Genomic DNA, 20,771 nt, shown 5'->3' with positions numbered 1-20,771 from the left:
CGAGTGATGGTGGTGGGTTGGAGTGAGGGAGGGAAGGGAGTGTTGGTAGGGGAGGGAGAATGAAATGCGAAGTGGTCACATTGTTTGGCTATTTTCTTTCATTTAGGACATCATATACAGTAGTTAATATTCAGTAGATAATGCTGCATTATACCTGGTATAGCGGCGTCAGTACATGCTTCGGATACGTGGTGATATCACGGGCTCGCTCTTGAGAAAAATATCCTGACCTGACAGATCAAAATTTACTATTAATGCAGAGCCATCGAGACTGTGTGGGCCCAGACTGTCAACCAGACTGTCAACGTGGAGAAGCCAGAGAACGAGAGGACACGGGCCTTCCTCCTCCAGCCCACCAACGACGAGTGGTAGCTGTTCAGAGGAAACCAGCAGACCATCAACAACATTGTTTTTTTAGGTGCCGCGAAGACTGCAAGAGGTTATTAAGGCAGGAGGCCACTGAACTACTTATTGAGGCTTTTTTGGTTGCTTTGTCTTGACCAGTGTCGAGGTAAACATTGACATAGACATTTTTGAGGAGTTTGGGGCGGATTTAGTTTCATTTTCCTTTTAACAGATTATGAGAGATATCGTTATTATATCCACTTATGTGCACAGACATCAAATATAATTACCTTTTATGCAAAATTATTTTAAATATCCTTTTCATATAGATGCCATAAATTAGTTGATATGATGATAACTGTATAGAAGGGGCGTGTACCGAGAGGATGATGATATTTACTGTGGACACAGCCATGTAATAGGGTGCATCAGATATTTAGTTCCAAAAATTAATTACATATAAGGGTAGGAGACATTTCTTACAGAAACATTACACCCAGACTCCATTCTGTGTCCGAAATCAAAATACACAGATAAACACAAATATCTGGCTCCGCAATAATGATTGATCTGTCACGTCAGGATATTTCTCTCACGAGCCAGCCCTTGATATCACCACTCTAAAGCTTGTTATCTGACATCACTATACAAGGTGTAATGCAGCATTACCTACCGAAAAGTAACTCATTTATATCATGCCCTAAATGAGAGAAAATAGACAAATAATGTGACCATCACGTCCCATTTCATTCTCCCTCCCCTACCTACCCTCCCTCCAATCAGTCACTCCATCCCCACACCATCATTTGTCCCCCCCACCCGCCTTCCCTTCTCTTCCTAGTCCCTCCCTCTCAACCCCTCTTTCTCCGATGTGACTTACCGCGCATAAATGAGTCAACCTGAAGCACGGGGAACCAGAGGATAGGTGATTATTTATGACCATGACTATATATATATATATATATATATATATATATATATATATATAGTTACGTTCTCGTCCCACACTGCCACAGGCTCCAACACCAGTAGTCCAGTATAGGAAGGATGTTGCCCAGTGCATTGCTCTTCCCTATGGCCAGCCTTTAAGTGTACAGTACACAAGATCAGCTGAGGCGAAAATAAACACTGGCTCCTTAAAGTTCGCTGTGTTTATTTTCCAAATATATTCCACTTAATGCTTTCCAACATCATTTCACTGTTCTCACAAGCACTGGAGCTATACAAACTTTACTAACTGCTATTACACTTAATGCTTGACAACACTTCGCTGTTATTACACTTAATGCTTGACAACACTTTACTGTTTTCACAAGTACCCGGTACCGAAAATAATCTTCACTAACTGCAATTGCACTTAATGCTTGCCAGCAACATTTCACAAACTTCACAAACAGCACTTCGCTACACTCATACTGAACTGAAAACCTACTGAGCTGAAACCCGACTGAACTTCACTCAAACTGACCTGAAACCCAACTAAACCTGAGATAGTCTCTTCACCATTCCTATATAAGCTTGCTTTATTTAAGAAACTTCTACATTCTGCGAAAACAACAGTTGACAACTCGGAGATCTCAGAACATGCCAGAGTTGTCTTACATTACATAACACCAAATCATTTACCATATGAACTTAAATTACATAATTTAACAAGCAATCACTTAAGTAAAACATTATAAAGAAAAAAGAACACAAAAATTAATGCACAACTTACAGACTAACTACACTCACAAACAACAGGCAAACTGGCAACTGACTCGTACCAGCCACCGTAAACATCGAGAAACGTCAAGAAGATACGCGACTACCTAAATACCAAATCTCGCTTCTTAACACTACTCCCTCCCTAGTCCTTTGCCGTCTCGAGAAAACTACACAGTATATCCTATACAAACATAAACCTTAATCCTAATGAAACATCTAACTCTACACAAAATAATCCTTCAACTTATCAGGTCTTCTTCTATTCTGCTTCCAATGACGTTCTTGCTACTCCACACACTCCACTCCTCCAGGAATGTCTTGGTCCTCTTCTTGATTCACTTCTTCTCTTGGGGAACTGTCACCATCCTCTTGCATTTCAGCTCCTTGGTCCTCCCCAACATCCTCGGCGGCGGGAAAGAAGATTCCTCAGAGATGTCCCAGCTGTACTGTCCTGGCCAATGGTACTGTCACAGATGGTTCACGTGTACCACCTTTGGGCGAGACTTCCTGTCTCCCCTCATTCAATATGTTACGTCTTATAAGCGGACAAACAGTGTAAGGCCCGTCCCTTGGGCTCTGCAGCTTAGATTAGTGTCCCTCCTTTTGCCGACAATTGTATAACCAAACTTGATCACCATCCTGGAAGCTCAACTCACTTGCCTTGACATCATACTTGCACTTCATCACTCTCCTGAAAACATGAAGGTTCCTCGCACTTGATGATGTACCACAGCCAGCCTTTCCTGAAGGCGTTTTGCATAGCCTTTGGTGTCTGCAGGCAGCTCTTCACCAAGTGGTCTTCCCATTAACAAGTCAACAAGTGAGCATAACTCGTGGCCCAACATCAATTTTGCAGGGGCGTACCCACTAGACTCATGGGATGCAAACTGATATGCCACCAGCAAGGGGGTAACTTCTGGTCCCACTCTTTTTGTCCCTCTATGCAGTACTTGGCCAGTTCTTATCCCAGGGTCCAATTGAATTTCTCCACCATCCCATCTGACTGTGGCCTTAGTGGGGTCGTCCAGGTCTCCTTGATCCCCAATAACTTGCATCACTCACGGAACACAGCAGACTCGAAGTTTCTACCCTGGTCTGAATGTAGCTCTTGTGGCATCCCAAAATGACAGAAAAACTGATCAACCAACACCTGAGCAACAGTTGCAGCCTCTAGATCGGGGATGGCATAGGCTTCTGGCCACTTTGTGAAGTAGTCCATGGCGACACATATATACCGGTTTCCTCTTTCAGTGAGTGGCAAAGGTCCAGCAATGTTCACCACAAATCTTTCCATCGGTGCACCCACTTGGTACAGCTGAAGACGGGCACAACCACGTTTCTTGGGTCCATTCTTGGCACATCACACATCACAGGCCCGACACCACTCTTCAACATCCTGACGTATGCCAATCCAGTAGAACCTCTGTCGCAGCCAGCTTAGAGTTTTCTTCACTCCCATGTGCCCACTATTGATCTGGTTATGGGACTCATCCGAGATCTCAGACCTCATCTTCTTCGGAACCATCAGTTGCCAATACTTGCTGAGGCCATCGGGTGTCTCCCACTGACACTCCAGTAGTCCATTGTTCAAACAAAGAAGGTCCCACTGACTCCAGTAGCTCTTGATTGCAGGGCTTAACCTGGAAACTTCATCCCATGTTGGTCGCACTGTACTCCGCTGCAGCCACTCTAGCAATGGTTTTAACTCTCCATTCTCCAACTGCATCTTTTTCAGGTCTTCTTCATCTCATGCTGGCCCTGTCACTACAGTACGGCAGCATTTCTTCCTATGATTCCAATTCCTATTCCACTGCATGTCATCTGTTCTTCCATCTTCTTGCACACTACTCATCAAGGTACTCCTGCATTTCCTCAGTAGTAGGGCTTCTTGTGAAAAACTGGCTGGTTGTTGCCTCTCGTCACCAACCTTCACTAGGGACTGATAACTGTTCCTCTCCATCACTGACATCCGGCTTAAAATTTCCACTGCAGCACCCTTAAGGCTAGTAGCAAGTTGTACTGCCCTTTGTGTATCATCCTAACCATTCTGATCCACAAGTAACTCAAACTGTGCACGGTAAGCTTCCCAAGATACTCTGCCATCAAACTCCAGAGGTTTCGGTTTAATTGGACCCCCATTATAGCCATGCACCTCATTGGTTTGGGTCTTAAAGACTGGGCATTATAATTAAGGCCAGGACTTAAATCTTCTACATTCTGATTATTCAACCCTGTATTGCTACCTTTAGATGCTTGGGATCCGTCGAGATTTACCATACACTGTCCATTCCTTTCATATGCTCCCTGTACACTAACCTGAGGCTTAGCAGTGCAATATTTCTCTACAGCCTCAGTTTTCTCACTAATTATCTTCACATAGTCAACTACCTGCTTCAACTGGTTATCTACGTGCTGTCTGCACTCTGTCACATTATTCCTTACCTCATACTTCTGCTGCTTTGGCTTGGCATGTACTTCCTCCTTAAGCTGTTGCTGTTCTTCCTTCATTTTCCCCATGAATGCATCTAGCTGTCCTTGCACCCTCAGTTGTACTTCCCTCCGTTGCTCCTGTAATACCTCTTGATGTTGTTCATATTGTTCTTTTTGTTCTTCACGTTGTGCCTCTAGTTGTTCAGTCTGTGCCTGTATTAGCTTCACGACTGTAGCCAGGGAAACTTCCACCTCTTGCCCAGCTGAGGACCTTGTCTTCACACCTACTTCCATGTCGAAGGCTTGACTCACTGCAGCACTAAATCCACACTCCTGACACCAGTGTTACATCCTCGTCCCACACTGCCACAGGCTCCAACACCAGTAGTCCAGTATAAGAAGGATGTTGCCCAGTGCATTGCTCTTCCCTATGGCCAGCCTTTAAGTGTACAGTACACAAGATCATCTGAGGCGAAAATAAACACTGACTTCTTAAAGTTCACTGTCTTTATTTTCCAAGTATATTCCACTTAATGCTTTCCAACTTCATTTCACTGTTCTCACAAGCACTGGAGCTATACAAACTTTACTAACTGCTATTACACTTAATGCTTGACAACACTTCGCTGTTATTACACTTAATGCCTGACAACACTTTACTGTTTTCACAAGTACCCGGTACCGAAAATAATCTTCACCAACTGCAATTGCACTTAATGCTTGCCAGCAACATTTCACAAACTTCACAAACAGCACTTCGCTACACTCATACTGAACTAAAAACCTAATGACCTGAAACCCAACTGAACTTCACTCAAACTAATCTGAAACCCAACTAAACTTGAGATAGTCTCTACACCATTCCTATATAAGCTTGCTTTATTTAAGAAACTTCTACATTCTGCGAAAACAACAGTTGACAACTCGGAGATCTCAGAACATGCCAGAGTTGTCTTACATTACATAACACCAAATCATTTACTATATGAACTTAAGTTACATAATTTAACAAGCAATCACTTAAATAAAACATTATAAAGAAAAAAGAACAGAAAAATTAATCCACAACTTACAGACTAACTACACTAACAACAACAGGCAAACTGGCAACTGACTCGTACCAGCCACCGTAAACATCGAGAAACGTCAAGAAGATACGAGACTACCTAAATACCAAATTTCTCTTCTTAACAATATATATATATATATATATATATATATATATATATATATATATATATATATACATATATTACGCATGAAAGAAGGAACCAAAGACTAGCAGCCCGCATACCGTCCCTTCCAAGAGAAAAACAAAACAATACAAAGGAGAGCTAAATTCAAGGTCAGTTCATTTCGAGATGCATAGACACACTGCATTTGAAGCACTGAAGATCATAGGAAGTAGGAAATACAGACAGAGGGAGACAGTTCCAGAGTTGCCATGTTGCATAAATGAAGGACTAGGAGAAATGGATAACTCTTGCATTAGAGAGTTGGACAGAAAACGGATGAGAATGTTGCTAGGCGGGTGCTACGCACCAGTTGTAGAGGTGGAGGGATGGAAGCAGACAGTTCACAGGAGCAGTGACCATTGAAGTAGCAATAGAAAAGATATAAAGATGCAACGGTGCAGCGAAGAGACAGAGGTTGAAGGGAGCCAGTAAGAGGAGGAGAGTTGATAAGACGAAAAGTTTTTGACTCCACCCTATTAAGAACAACGGTATGTGGGGAGCCTCCCCACACATAAGAGTTGTACTCAAAATAGGGGTGAATAAAACCCGTGTATAAAGTCAACAACTGTTCAGGGGTAAAGAACGTACGGAGTCTGCTTAGCACACCCAATCTCTTGGAAGCAGATTTTACAAGAGATCCAATATGCTTTTCCAAGATAAGTCCCAAGTGAATGATACCGCTAGCATCATCAAGGATGATGCAGGATTGAGCTGGATATTATTAAACCTTAGAGGGTACTTGTGTGGATGATTGTGTCTGGTTGATAGGTGTAAAAACTAAGTTTTTGATGCATTAAAAACAACAAGATTATTTTTACCTCAGTCAGAGATATGAGTCAAGTCAGACATTATATGTGCCATAGCCTCATCCCTTGTTTATTGAAGTACCTGCTGAGATGGACGTTGCAGAAACCGAATGGAAAGGTGAAGGGTGGAATCATCAACGTTCAAGTGGATAAGGTTAGATGTACAGCTTAGAAGGTCATTGATGAATAAAAGCAAGAGAGTTGGTGATTGGACAGAGCCCTGAGGAACACCACTGTTGATAGATCTAGGAGAAGAACGATGGCCCTCTACAACAGCAGCTATAGAACGACCAGAAAGGAAGTTATTGATGAAGGCAGAGATAGACGGGTAGATGCCGTAAGAAGGCAGTTAGGAAATTAAAGATTTATGCCAGACTCGATCGAATGCCTTTGAGATGTCAAGTGCAATGGCAAAGCTTTCGCCAACGTCCCGAAAGGAGGATGACCAGGAGTCAGAAAGGTAAGTGAGAAGATCGCTAGTGAAGCCTCCCTGATGGAACCCATACTGATGATCAGAAAGAAGATTGTGATAGGAACGACGCTTTAAAATTTTTCTGTTAAGAATTGACTCAAAAAATTTTGAGACACAGTATGTTAAAGCAATTGGACGATAGTTAGAGGGTTGAGAACAGTCACCCTGCTCTGGGACTGGCTGAATGAGAGCAAACTTCCAGCAAGAAGGAAAGGCACAAGTTGACAGACAAAGGCAAAAGAGTTTACCTAGGCACGGTGTAAGCACAGAAGCGCAGTTCTTGAGGAAAACAGGAAGGACTCCATCATGCCCATATGCCTTATTAGTACTGACACCAGTGATGGCAGGAAATACATCAGCTGAAGAAATTTTAATGTCAGCCATGAGGAAGTCAGAGGGAGGAAGTGATGGAGGAACACCACCAGAATTGTCTAAGGTGGAATTGGAGAAGAAAGTCTGAGCGAAGAGTTCTGCTTTATCAGTAGAGAAAATAGCTACTGAGCCATCAGAATAGAAAAGAGGAGGGAAGGATGATGAGGTAAAGTTGTTAGAAAGGTTATTAGCAAGGTGCCAGAAGGAGCAGGAAGAATTCGAGTTGGAGAGTTGACAGCACTTAGTATGGATGACATTATTTTTAGCAGAGCGAAGAACAGACTTAGCACGATTCCAGGCAGAAGCATAAACAAGATGTGATTCAGGGGTGGGTTGGATCTGGTACCTTTTATAGGCTCTCACCCTGTTGCGAACAGCATTAGAACAAGCGTGATATAACCAAGGCTTTCTTCCATCAGTCAAAGGATATGAGAAAGGAATGTATGCTTCCTTGCCCAACAGAATAACCTCTGTAATGCGCAAGGCACGTTTAGTTGGCTCCTGGCAATGGATGCAATAATCATTCCATGGAAAATCAAAGATGTACTGTCTGAGGGCCTCCCAATCAGCAGCTCTGAAGTGCCACAGACGATGTTTCTCTGGAGGACCCACAGGCCGTACCGGAGTGATAGGACAGGTTAAGATAATAAGGCTGTGATTGAAGGTGCCCAACGGACAGGAAAGATTAACAGTGTAAGCAGAAGGATTAGTTGTAAGGAAGAGGTCAAGTATGTTGGAGCTCTCTCTAAGGCAGTCAGGGATATGGGTAGGGTGCTGTACAAGCTGCTCTAGGTCATTAAGGATAGAAAAGATGCAGGCTTGTTCACCAGGTGGATCAGTGAAAGGAGAGGAGTGGCAAAGGTGGTGGTGAACAATGAAATCTCCTAGAATGGAGATTTCAGAGAAAAGAGAAAGGGATAGAATGTGTTCCATCGTAGAAGTAAGATAGTCGAGGAAATTTTGGTAGTTAGTAGAATTAGGGAATAAGTAAACAGCACAGATATATTTAGTCAGAGAATGACAAGAAAGCCGAAGCCAGAGAGTAGAGAATTCAGAAGAATCAAGTTCAGGAACACGAGAGCGAGATAAATCGTTGCGTACATATACACAACATCCACCTTTGGCTTTGAAATGAGTATAGAGAAAGTGGGAGGAAACAGAAAAGGGTCTGTTGTCAGTTGCCTTAGACAGCTGAGTCTCTGTCAAGAAGAGAAGGTGAGGTTTAGTGGAGGAGAGGTTCGACAAAGAGAAAGTTAGAGGAAAGGCCGCGAATGTTGCAGAAATGACGAAGTGAGTCAAACAGTGGTTCCAGTCATCCCTCAGAGTCGTCACCAGGAACGGGGCTGATGGTGGGGGAATTTATGGTCCCCCCCTCCCTTGGGGACTCCGAGACATGATTTTCAGATGCAGCTATTTTAAATTGTAATTTAATATACTCGTGGATATATATATATATATATATATATATATATATATATATATATATATATATATATATATATAGAGAGAGAGAGAGAGAGAGAGAGAGAGAGAGAGAGAGAGGTGTATGGTATGAGGACTACTGGGCCTTGAGAGCAGGCTGTGAAGCCTAAGCGCAGAAGTCGGACACATAATATATATATATATATATATATATATATATATATATATATATATATATATATATATATATATATATATGTATCATCAGCCATAACTAGTCCATTGCTGAACAAAGGCCTCCCCCAACCTTTTCCACGAATTCCTTGACTGAGCCAATCTTTGCCACGTTTTCCCTGCAAATTTCTCTATCTCATCTCTCCACCTCCTGTCTGGCCTTTTTCTGCTACGCTTGCATTCTCTTGATGTCCAATCAGTAAGCCTCTTGCTCCATCGGTTATCCCTTATTCTTGATATATGGCCTGCCCACCTCCATTTCTGTTCCTTTATAACCCCCACAATATCTTTGACTTTAGTCTGCTCTCTCACCCAAGCTGATCTTTTCCTGTCTCTTAAAGATATTCCCAACATTGACCTTTCCATTGCTCTCTGAGAACGGATTAATTTATTTTCTATCGATATTGTCAGTTTCTAGGTCACACAACCATACGTCATAGCTGGAATTATACATTCGTTATATACTTTTCGCTTCATACAAACTGGCAAGCTACTGTTCATAATATCTCTATGTTTACCGAAAGGTTTCCATCCATATATATATATATATATATATATATATATATATATATATATATATATATATATATATACTGCATATAGATAGATAGATAGATGTGTGTGTGTGTGTGTGTGTGTGTGTGTGTGTGTGTGTGTGTGTGTCTGTGTGCATCTTTATGCATTGACGAGGGAACCAAAGGCCAGGACCCAGGAAATTGTTCCCTCCAAGAAAAAACAAAAACTAGATTACAGAGAGCCAAATTCAAAATTCATTCATTTCGAGATGCTGGACACACTGCATTTGAATGACTGGAGATCATAGGCAGTAAGATATACAGACAGAGGAAGATAGTTCCAGAGTTGACCTGTTGCATACATGAAGGACTGAGAGTAAGTTAACTCCTGCATTAGGGTGTAGGACAGAAAAGAGATGAGAGTTTGATGCTAGACAGGTGTTAAGTGCCCGCAGTAGAGGTGGAGGGATGCAAGCAGACAGTTCAGACGAGCAATGACCATTGAAACAGTGATAGAAAAGAGATAAAGATGCCACAGTGAGGCGATGAGACAGAGGTTGAAAGGAGCCATTAAGAGAAGGAGAGTTAATGAGACAAAAAAAAACTTTCATTCCACCTTATTGGGAAGAGCTGTATGTCGGGAGCCTTCCCACATGTGAAAGTTTTACTCTACTGTACACAGAAACGAAGAAAACCCGTATATAAAGTCAACAACTGTACAGGGGTAATGAAAGCACGGAGTCGGCTTAGCACATCTAATCTCTTGGGAGCAGATTTTACACGAGAGGTAAAATTATGATCTATCCAAGATAAATCCCATGAGAATGAAACCCCAAGTATGTTTAAAGATGATGGAAGATTAAGTTGGATATTATTAAAAATTAGAGGGTACTCTTGTGAAAGATTTTGTTGCGATGATAGATGTAAGAACTGAGTTTTTGATGCATTAAAAACAACAAGATTACTTTTACCCCAATCAGAAATATGAGCCAAGTCAGACATTAGGTGTGCCATAGCCTCATCTCTTGTTTGTTGAAGTAACTGCTTAGATGGACGCTGTGGTAGGTGAATGGAAAAGTGAAGGGTGGAGTCATCAACGTATGAGTGGATAGGGTTAGATGTACAGCTGAGAAGGTCATTGATGAAGAAAATAAAGAGAGATGGTGATAGGACAGTTCCCTGAGGAATACCACTATTGATAGTTCTAGGAGAAGAACGGTGGCCGTCTACAACAGTAGCTATGGAACAGTCAGAAAGGAAGCTAGAAATAAAAGCACAGATAGAAGGATAGAAACCGTAAGAGAGCAGTTTGAAATTAAAGATTTATGCCGTACTCGATCGAAAGCCTTTGAGATGTCAAGTGCAGTGGCAAAGCTTTCTCCAAAGTCCCGAAAGGACGATGACTAGGAGTCTGAAAGGTAGGTGGGAAGATCGCCAGTGGAGCGTCCCTGGCAGAACTCATACTGACGATCGGAAAAAAGGTTGTGATAGGAAAGATGCTTTAAAACGTTTTTGTTCAAAAGTTTTGAAATACAGGATGTTAAAGTAGTTGGGCGATAGATAGAGGGTTGGGAATGGTCACCCTTCTTTGGGACTGCCTGAATTAGAGCACTATTCCAGCAAGAAGGAAAGGTACAAGTTGATGGACAAAGGTAAAAGAATTTACCTAGGCAAGGTGTAAGCACAGAAGCACAGTTCTTAAGGTCAACAGGAGGGATCCCATCAGGCCCATTTGCCTTCTTAATATTAATGCCAGTGATGGCAGAGACTACATCAGTTGAAGAAATTTTAATGTCTGTCATTAGGAAATCAGAGGGGGGAAGTGATGGAGGGACAGTGCTGGAATCGTCTAAGGTGGATTTGGAGGAGAAAGCCTGAATGAAGAGTTCTGCTTTATGAGTAGAAGAAATAGCTATAGAGCCATCAGGACGGAAAAGAAGAGAGAAGGATGACCAGGTAAAGTTGTTGGAAAGGTTTTTGGCAAGGTGCCAGAAGGATTGGGAAGAATTCGAGTTGGAGAGTTCGGAGCATTTAGTATGGATGAAATTACTTTTTGCAGAGCGAAGAGCAGATTTAGCATGACTCCACGCAGAAACAAAAAAAGAGATGAGATTCAGGAGTGACTTGGCTCCGGTACATTTTGTAGGCCTTCTTGTTGTGGACAGCATTAGAACAATTGTGATTAAACCAAGTTTTTTTGCATTAGTCAAAGGATATGAGAAAGGAATGTATGCTTTCATGCCCAACACAATAATCTCTGTAATGCGCAAGGCACACTCAGGTGGCTCTTGGCCATAGAAACAATTATCATTCTATGGAAAATCAAAGAAATACTGTCTGAGGGTCTCCCAGTCAGCATCTCCAAAGTGCCACAACCGACATATCTTCGGAGGATCCACAGGCCATCCTGGAGCATTGTGACAGGTTAAGGTGATAAGGTTGTGATCGGAGAAGCCCAACGGAGAGAAAAGATTAACAGTACAAGCAAAAGGAATAGTTGTAAGGAAGAGGCCAAGTGTGCTGGAACTCTCTCCAAGGTGGTCAGGGATACGGATAGGGTGTTGTACAAGTTGCTCTAGGTCATTAAGGATAGAAAAGATGTAGGCTTGTTCACCAGGTTAAACAGTGAAAGTAGATGAGAGCCAAAGGTGGTAGTGAACATTGAAATCTCCAAGAATGGAGATTTCATATAAAGGATAAATGGATAGAATGTGTTCCATCATAGAAGTGAGATAGCCGAAAAAAAATTTTAAAGTAGATTTAGAGGTTAAGTAAACAGAACATATATATTTAGTCAGAGAATGACAGGAAAGCCGAAGCCAAAGAGTAGAAATATCGGAAGATTCAAGTTCAGGAACACGAGAGCAAGATATATCGTTGCATACATATGCACAACAGCGACCTTTGGCTTTGAAATGAGTATAGAGAAAGTAGGAGGATACAAAGAAGGGTTTGCTATCAGTCACCTCAGACAGCTGAGTCTGAGTTAGGAAGAGATGAGGTATAGATGAGGGGAGATGGTGCTCAACAGAGAGAAAGTTAGAGGAAAGGCTGCGAATGTTGCAGAAATGAAGAAGAGGTGAGACAGACAGTGGTTCCAGGCATCTCGCTGGGACGTCACCAGGAGAGGGGCAGATGGTGGAAGCATATGACATCCCCCCCCCCCTCTGCGGGGACTCCGAGGCTTGATGCTGAGACACCATTTTACTAATTTTGAACAGGAAGCATAGTGGGTAACGGGCACGTAGTTTGGTGTTGACAGTAAGAGAAACTTGTAATGGAAAGCATGCTGTCCTACTCTCTCTGCTACTGAAACACTGAAAAAGTTCGGCAAAGGGCAATGGTCAGGAGTTACTCCTCAGGGCTGATGAAACGGGAGCTCCAGCTGTGTCTGTCATTAGCTTTCCATCCACCTTGGGAGTACTGCCCTTCTAGACTGCTGCTAGTCATATGCTTATCTAGGCTGTGTTTGAAACTCTCAATGGATGTGACACAACTACATCGCTAGATAGTTTATTCCATTCGTCCACTACTGTATTGCTAAACCAGTTTCTACTTATCTTCTCACTAGAACGGAATTTACCTACTTTGAATCCATTAGTTTTAGGTCTATCCCGCATGCTCACTTTAAGTACCTTGCTGATATCTCCTGTTATTCCTTTCATCCACTTAAACACCTCATTTAAGTCTTCCCTTACTCATCCCCTTTCTATTGAGTCCAGATTTAGTTTTTTCAGCCTGCCTTCATATGAAAGGTTCCGAACATCATTTATAATTCTTTATCATTCTTCTATGTGCATTTTCTAACAAATTTATATCCATTCTACAGCAGTGACACCAAAATTGTGCGGTGTAGTCTAAATGAGAGCTTACTAACGCTAGATCTTTGTAGTTGTACTTCAGGTATCCTATTTCTCACACTTTGTAACATAAATCCTAGGACCCTATTCATTTTAGTTCTCGCATTAATACACTGTTGCTTTGGTTTAAGGTCTTTACTGCCCATGACTCCTAGAAATCTCGTATTCCAGTTTATTAATTTCTTTATTATCGCCTACCTTTACCAAGGTGGAGTGATAATGTTTTTGCCAGCGTCTGTGTGTGTGTGTGTGTGTGTGTGTGTGTGTGTGTGTGTGTGTGTGTGTGTGTGTGTGTGTGTGTGTGTGTGTGTGTGTGTGTGTGTGTGTGTGCACGCGTATTACCATTATATCTCATGGACAGCTTAAGCTATCAACATGAAACCTTCAGTGTGTCAAGACATGGCCAAAATCTTCGACAGCTTCGAAAATGGACACTCAGGGTCAGGGCCATGGTCACCAAAATGGCTGCCAAAAGCCAGCTAGTTTTAATATCGATTATCTGTTACCATTATATCTCATGAACGGCTTGAGCTATCAACATCAAACCTTCAGATTATCAAGATATGGCCAAAATCTTGGACGAATTCGAAAATGGACACATGGGGTCAAGATCAAGGTCAACAAAAAGGCTGCCAAAGGTCAGCTAGTTTTAATATTGATTGACTTTGGGGGAAACACGGTGACTGAATTCCGTAGGGTTTTGCGAAGTTTCTTCACATATGATTTGAAAGTACCGCAGTTTGTAACTTGGCCAACAACATAATTATTCTGGAGGGCAATTAGCATTCAGCTGCTGAATGCTTTTCTTTCAATATCTAAGTTGTATCTAGTACCTGCAGTGGTCTTGCCCACTATAGGTACTGTACATTTTTTTACGAATGATGAGGTGAAAGAGAGATTATCCAGATGCTTGAGGTTGCGAAAACGGATGCATGTGGATTAAGTGAAACTAAATGGTGAGGTGAGAGTGTGAGAGAATGGGAGTATGGATGGGGTATACGCGCGGGAGTCGGTGAGAATGAGAGGGCAAAAGAAGGAGCGTGTGTTGTTGTAACAGATGGAAGTAGAATATAAGAGAGTATGGATCAGTTGGCTCAAGGATTGTGTGGGTCAGAGTGAAAGTTGGACTGCAAATGTGGGCGATTGTGTGGTGTATGCGCCAATGCAAGATCGTGCAAGCAGAGTGAGAGAAGAGTTCTGGGCAAATGTGGAAGCGTATTTGGAAAATTCTGAAAGGAATGAGAGAGTGTTTTTTATTGGAGATATGAGTGGAAATGTAGGGAATGTGAAGGTGGCTGGAATAGTTGGTGAGCAGGGTGCGCCTGCAGAGATGGATGAGAATGGCAGGGCTTTAGTGGACAGTTGTGCTGGGAGGGGGTTGGTGATAGCTAATACCCTCTTCAGGCACAAAACGATCCACAGGTATACGTGGCGAGTGATGAGAAGGGCGGATGGTGAACGCAATGAACGGAAGGCAATGATTGATTGTGTGTGTGTGGATGAAAGGATGAGAAGGTGTGTAATGGATGCAAGTGTATATAGAGGTTGGGGAATGGACTTTCAGACCACCAACTGGTGGTGGTCAGAATCAAAGTCCAAACAAAATGGAGAAATAGAAGAAGGGAAGGACAGAAGGAAGTAGTTCTAACAAGGAGGGTAGAAAAGTTACAAGAGGATGGAAAATAGGCAGAATATAAGATGGAAGTGGAGGAGCAATTGGGTAAATATAGATTGTTGCAGATGGGGGACGTGGAAGGTGTGTGTGTAAGATATTCACAGAAGAAATCTGTAAAGCATGTGAGGTGGAGTGTGGGGTGAAGAGAAGACGAAAGGTGGTGCAGGGAACAGCATGGTGGACTGAAAGGGTGAGAGAGGCTGTGGCACAAAAGAAGAAAGCATATACTGAGTGGGTGAGAAACAGGGGAGTCGAAGTAGTTGAGAGATGAAAGAGAGAGTTATATAGAGAGAGGAAGAGATAGGTGAAAAGATTAGTAAGAGAGTTTGAGAAGATAGAGGATGAGGAATTTGGAAGGAATATGAGTATAAAGTGGAGAGAATGTAAGAAAATGTTCTGGAAAGAGGTAAAGAAAGTTAGACAGGGTGCCAAAGAAGTTAGCGGGGTAGTGAAAGATAAAAATGGTAGATTACTATTGAAGAAGGGAGAAAAGGTGAACAGATGGGGAGAACATTTTAATGAACTGTTGAACACAGAGAATGAAAGTAATGAAAGTATAAGCGGCTGGGGAATGGCTGGGAGAAGGAGGGATGTGAGAAGAAAGGAAGAAATCAGTAGGATGGAAGATGTCAAAGCAATGAAGAAAGTTATAATGGGGAAAGCCCCAGGAATTGATGGAGTGTGTGGTAAAATGCTGAGGCATGAGGGAGAGATAGTAATAGAATGGATGTGGAAGATGTGCAAATTGGCCTGGGAGGAAGGTAGAGTCCCGAAGGATTGGAAGTCAGGTATAATCATTCCCCTGTACAAAGGAAAAGGGGAAAAAAGAAGTATGTGGTAATCATAGGGGCATTTTCCTTCTTAGTGTAATAAAAAAAAGTATATGGTAGGATACGTATTGACAGAATCAGAGAAATAACAGAGAAATTAGTTGGAGAAGAACAGGGAGGTTTTAGCAAGGGAAGAGGTTGTGTAGATCAGATATTCATTCTTAAATCTTTAGTGGAAAAGTTTCTAAAGAAGGGCAAGATGTTGTATGCAGCCTTCATGGATTTGGAGAAAGCATATGACGGGGTGGATAGACAAGGATTGTGGAAATTATTAGGAATATATGGAGTAGATGGGAAGTTGTTGAAGGCCGTGAAGAGTATGTATGAGGGTGCTAAGGCTGAAGTGCATGTGGATAGTGAACTGAGTGAATTTTCTATTTGAAGGTTGGATTGAAACAAGGATGTGTTATGTCTCCATGGTTGTTCAGTCTGTATATGGGTGGGGTTATAAAAGAGATACAAGATAGGGCAGTGGATGATGGAGTGGCCTAGAGGGCAGTGTTTGGAAATTCCCTGTACTGTTGTTTGCAGATGATACTGTGTTGTTAGGTGTAGATGAAGGGGAGCTGCAAGGCTTGGTAGATGAGTTTTGGTAGAGTGTGTAAGAAACGGAATCTAAAGGTGAATGTAGGGAAGAGTAAAGTGATGGTCTTCGAGAGAAGTAGAGGTCAGTGAATGTACAGTGAGACTGGGTGGAGAGGAAATGGAGAATGTGAGTACGTTTAAGTACTTGGGTAGTGTGATGAGTAAGGATGGAATTTTACAGGGTGAAGTGCTTGAAAGGGTACAGCAGGGATGAAAGATTGCTGGTTCCTTGAAAGCAGTGATAAGAAACAGGGAAGTGAGCATGGAAGTGAAAAAGCTACTACATAAAAGTATTGTGATACCAACTCTAACATATGGAAGTGAAACTTGGACTTTGTTGGAGGGACAGAAGTCAAGAGTGAGAGCAGTGGAAATGAGTTATGTGAGAGGAGCATGTGGAGTCACATGGAGAGACAGACTGACGAATGAGGGAGTGAATGAGTGTTGTGGTGTGGATGTGGATATGATAGGAGGCTATAGGAGAAACACACTGAGGTGCTTTGGACATGTGGAGAGGATGGAGAGTGAGAGACTGACGAGGAGTGTGCATGTGAGTGAGGTGGAGGGGGGGGAGAGGGAGGGTGAGGCCGAGAATGAGATGGAGGGATGGAGTGGAGAGGTATATGAGAGAGGGGGGTGTGAGCTTGGAGCAGGGCAATGAAATGGCGGGGGACAGGGCGGAATTAAGGTGTCTGGCAATAGATAGATAGATAGATTAAAAATGGGTACTACGGTCGCTGTCTTCCACGCCTCTGGAGCTTCTCCTGAACGTAAAGAATTATTAAATAGCGTCAGAAATGGCTGACATAATTCTTCCTTGGTGTTCTTTATTTATTTATTTTTTTTTTTTTTGGGGGGGAGGATATATATCGTCCGAACCTGGGGATTTCTAAGGCTTTCGCTTATTAAATTCTTTCAATACTTCCTCCCTACTAATGGTCATTCTACTAAGAATATTATTCGTATTGTCAACGTAAATATTTGTTGTTTGAGGGATCTAGGTCTAGAGTGTCCTTGATAATCTCTGTTACGAAATAATTATTTACGGGAGAGCAAATTTCTTTATCCTTAATGGTGATGTTACCAGATTCTAAGAGGTCCTATCTTATTTTCTGTTCGGTGCAACTAGTAAAAACTCTTGGGGTTTTCTTTCGATTCTCTAGCAACCTTAATTTCATAACATGGCTTTGCATTCCTCATCTTCTTCTTTGCATCTTTGTTCAAAATCGAGTACCGGTTACGTAGGTGTTCCTCTTCTCTTTTTATTATTATATATATATTCTTTTTGTTTGGCCAATTTTAATCAGCTGTTTATCCATCTCGGCTCTGAATTATTCGTTCTAAACGTTTTTGAAAAGATTTATCTGTCCTGGTCTCTGTGTATTATTGTCTACGAATTCATCATATTTCTCACTGACGAAACGGCTACTTGGTACCTGGCCTGAATTAATCTTGACCTGAGCTACGATTCCACTTATATTCGGTCCCTCACCTATGACCTGAGCTTCCCCAGAGACCTCAGTGACCTAACTTACACTCACCCTTATAATCCTGTCCCTCACCAGAGCTCTGTGTGGTTCCAGTATATGGATCTGCACCCCCACCGCAACCGAAATGTTAGAACCACATCCACACCACAACCACAAAATATTAGCTGTCCTGGACCCGCACCTGCGGCACCCACAAAGCATTGGCTACACCCGAACCGCACCCACAAGATATAGAAACACATCCGCACAGTACCCGCAAAACATAGAACCACAATAGCACCACACTCGCGGAATACGGATAGAATCCCACAACTGGCACTGCAGACACATATCCACATACTAGACTGCTGGACATTAAATGATCAAGATCATACATATACAGTATACATAACACTATTATACATGATTCTAAATTAGAGTATAATAAAAAGTAGAAACTTAGACAAGAAAAGGATTGCAATTATATATTGCAATGTGCTTATGAAACATTTTTTAAGGTTTTATTAATCTATTTTAACACGGTCGTGGAAGTTGGTGATCCATCCTCTTGTAACTTCTGTTGCTTGCATTCCTTCTTCTCTCTCCACCCGCACTGCAACCGCAATGATTTTCCAGCAACACCCAGCAGTCGCATTGGGGTGCAGGATAATGCAACACTGTGGGGTGCAGCTGTTCTTGCACAGAGCTCTGTCCCTCACCTATGGTCTGAGCTTCTTCAGTGACCTAACTCTCCCTCAAGTAGTCTCCTTCTGGGTCACGGTTAGGTAATAAACTCTTAATACTACAAAGTCTCCTAGTCGAAATTATGGACAGGCGACCAGTTTTCAGTAGAAAGGACTTTCCAATTAAATTTTAACTTAGTTTCTTCATGATCGCTTTTTCCAAGTCGTCCGCCAGCTTCCATATCGCTAATGTTGTTTTCTCTATTAGATAAAAACAAATCTAGTATATTGTTACCTCTTGTGGGTTGCCTAGTATACTGATAGAGGAAATACCCTGCACTACTGTACATCTAGAATTTCATCTGATTCTGCATCCCTTGTCAGATTCTGCCAATATATCCTTGGCATGTTAGTCTCCTGTGATAATTACTGAGCTGGACTGTACTGCTTCCTTAACCTCCTCCCAAAGGTATTTGCCATCTCCTCCACTTAATTTGGAGGTCTGTATTTAACGACCAAAGAATAGTTTTTCCTTGTTATAACTAATTTCAGCATGAACGCTTTCAGTATCCCTATTGGCTTTATTATTTGATTTATATTAACAATTTAATATATCTTTTACGTAAATAGCTACTCTGCTCCCCTTTCTTCCCAAACGGTTAGAGTGAAAAATATTATACCTCTGAATCTGACATCATGACAATAATTCGCGAGTCTCTATATTCATTTACGTTTCACTAATGATGGCAGTACCTCTTTTCTCCTTCATTTCGTCTATTTTCCTACGTAAACTCCTACTGTTGGTATAATACACTTGTAAATAATTACTAGCACATAAGTTATTACGTTGGGAAGTAATTCTTTCGCTATTCTTGCTTCCAAATGGAAAACTATTTCCTGTACTAATAAATCTGCTTTCTATGTCATCATAGCCTGTTTATATTTGGGGTCCTATCGTGGATGTAGCCTATCTACACTAATGGCTATAATTTTCGTCTTGTTTTTGCACATTTCGTTGTATCTATTTAAAACTGATGTTAAAGATCCCCGGATGGACTTCCTAGAGCTTACTAGACATCTAACACTTACCTCCGAGAAAACTCCCCCAACTTCCTATCTACTGGCCAAACTAAAGAAGAAACCCTCAGCCTATTAAGAAGTATCCCATCCCATCCCATCCCCGCTGCACTTGGCGTTGCGACAGTAAAATCATACCGTCAGCCACCAAGTAATATAACGGGTGCAACCCTTGTCATGAGCATCTCCACACTACAATTCTTCGGCTTCTGCACCGCTCTGACTCACAGATTCACATACTATAATCATCCATATTCCTCCTTACCTCATTCTATCCACAAATTCACTCATATATGTTACATATCCATAAATTCAATTTCACTTACCATAATCATCAAATTACTCAAGGCCTCCTCCTACCCACAAACTCACTCAAATATTGTACAGATTCACATTACCACCCTATTTACATCCTTTTCCTTTATGTAACCATACCACATCAACACACACTCTTCTGCCCTTCGTTCAATATATTATATATACATACCCCATATCTCTATGTAAGTACGGATAATAGCTTACCTTGAGGCAGTGTTCGAGTGTTGTCTTTATCACTGATTAGTGTGTCAGTTCCGTTCTTGGCGTCCACCTGCACCTGGAATTGTGTACACGACGGTAGATTATTGATCATGTAATAATCTGTCGTGCTGTTGACGTCCACATTATCCTCTACTGCGTCATTGTCCGTCCACGTGAGATGGTAGGAATCGGCGTCCGTAACAGGATCCCACAGGACGAATATACTGGTGAAACTTGGTTGAAGTAACAGATTCAAACCTGAATAAAAATAAAAGGAAAATTGTATATTATTTTATAAATATTATGGTTCGGATAATATTACCCCTGACACACTTATGGAAATTGGGTAAGTTTCCAGTGACGGAATAAATAGCATTTTTACCGCAAATTCCACAACATTATTAGCTACACTTTCTCAAACAGGCTTCTAAATGCCCCTTACCATCACATTCAAACAATTCTGCACACAGTTCATACAGCGTTGACTGCGTTGCTACCAAGTCGACACTAAAGCATTCTGAAGTTACAACAAACT

At 41.8% G+C, this 20,771-nt stretch overlaps 1 protein-coding gene across 1 annotated transcript in view; it reads right to left on the bottom strand.

Annotated features, from left to right (window-relative positions):
• LOC145411958 (tenascin-like) overlaps positions 1-20,771 on the bottom strand; it is a 90,435-nt gene that overhangs the window by 22,942 nt on the left and 46,722 nt on the right. Inside the window, exons 4-6 of the mRNA XM_080281928.1 lie at positions 20,240-20,494; positions 18,160-18,296; positions 1,226-1,244 (exon numbers count right to left, since the gene is read on the bottom strand). Of these exons, the coding sequence (XP_080138054.1) occupies positions 1,226-1,244; positions 18,160-18,296; positions 20,240-20,494 (411 nt within the window). The remainder of the gene's footprint in view (positions 1-1,225; positions 1,245-18,159; positions 18,297-20,239; positions 20,495-20,771) is intronic.

This window comes from Coenobita brevimanus, chromosome 91 (assembly GCF_032717465.1).
Source record: "Coenobita brevimanus isolate Jiangsu-jjx chromosome 91, ASM3271746v2, whole genome shotgun sequence".
NCBI classification, from domain to species: Eukaryota; Metazoa; Arthropoda; class Malacostraca; order Decapoda; family Coenobitidae; genus Coenobita; species Coenobita brevimanus.
The sequence above is the reverse complement of the archived record's forward strand: the minus strand, read 5'-3'. Positions and strand labels throughout refer to the sequence as shown.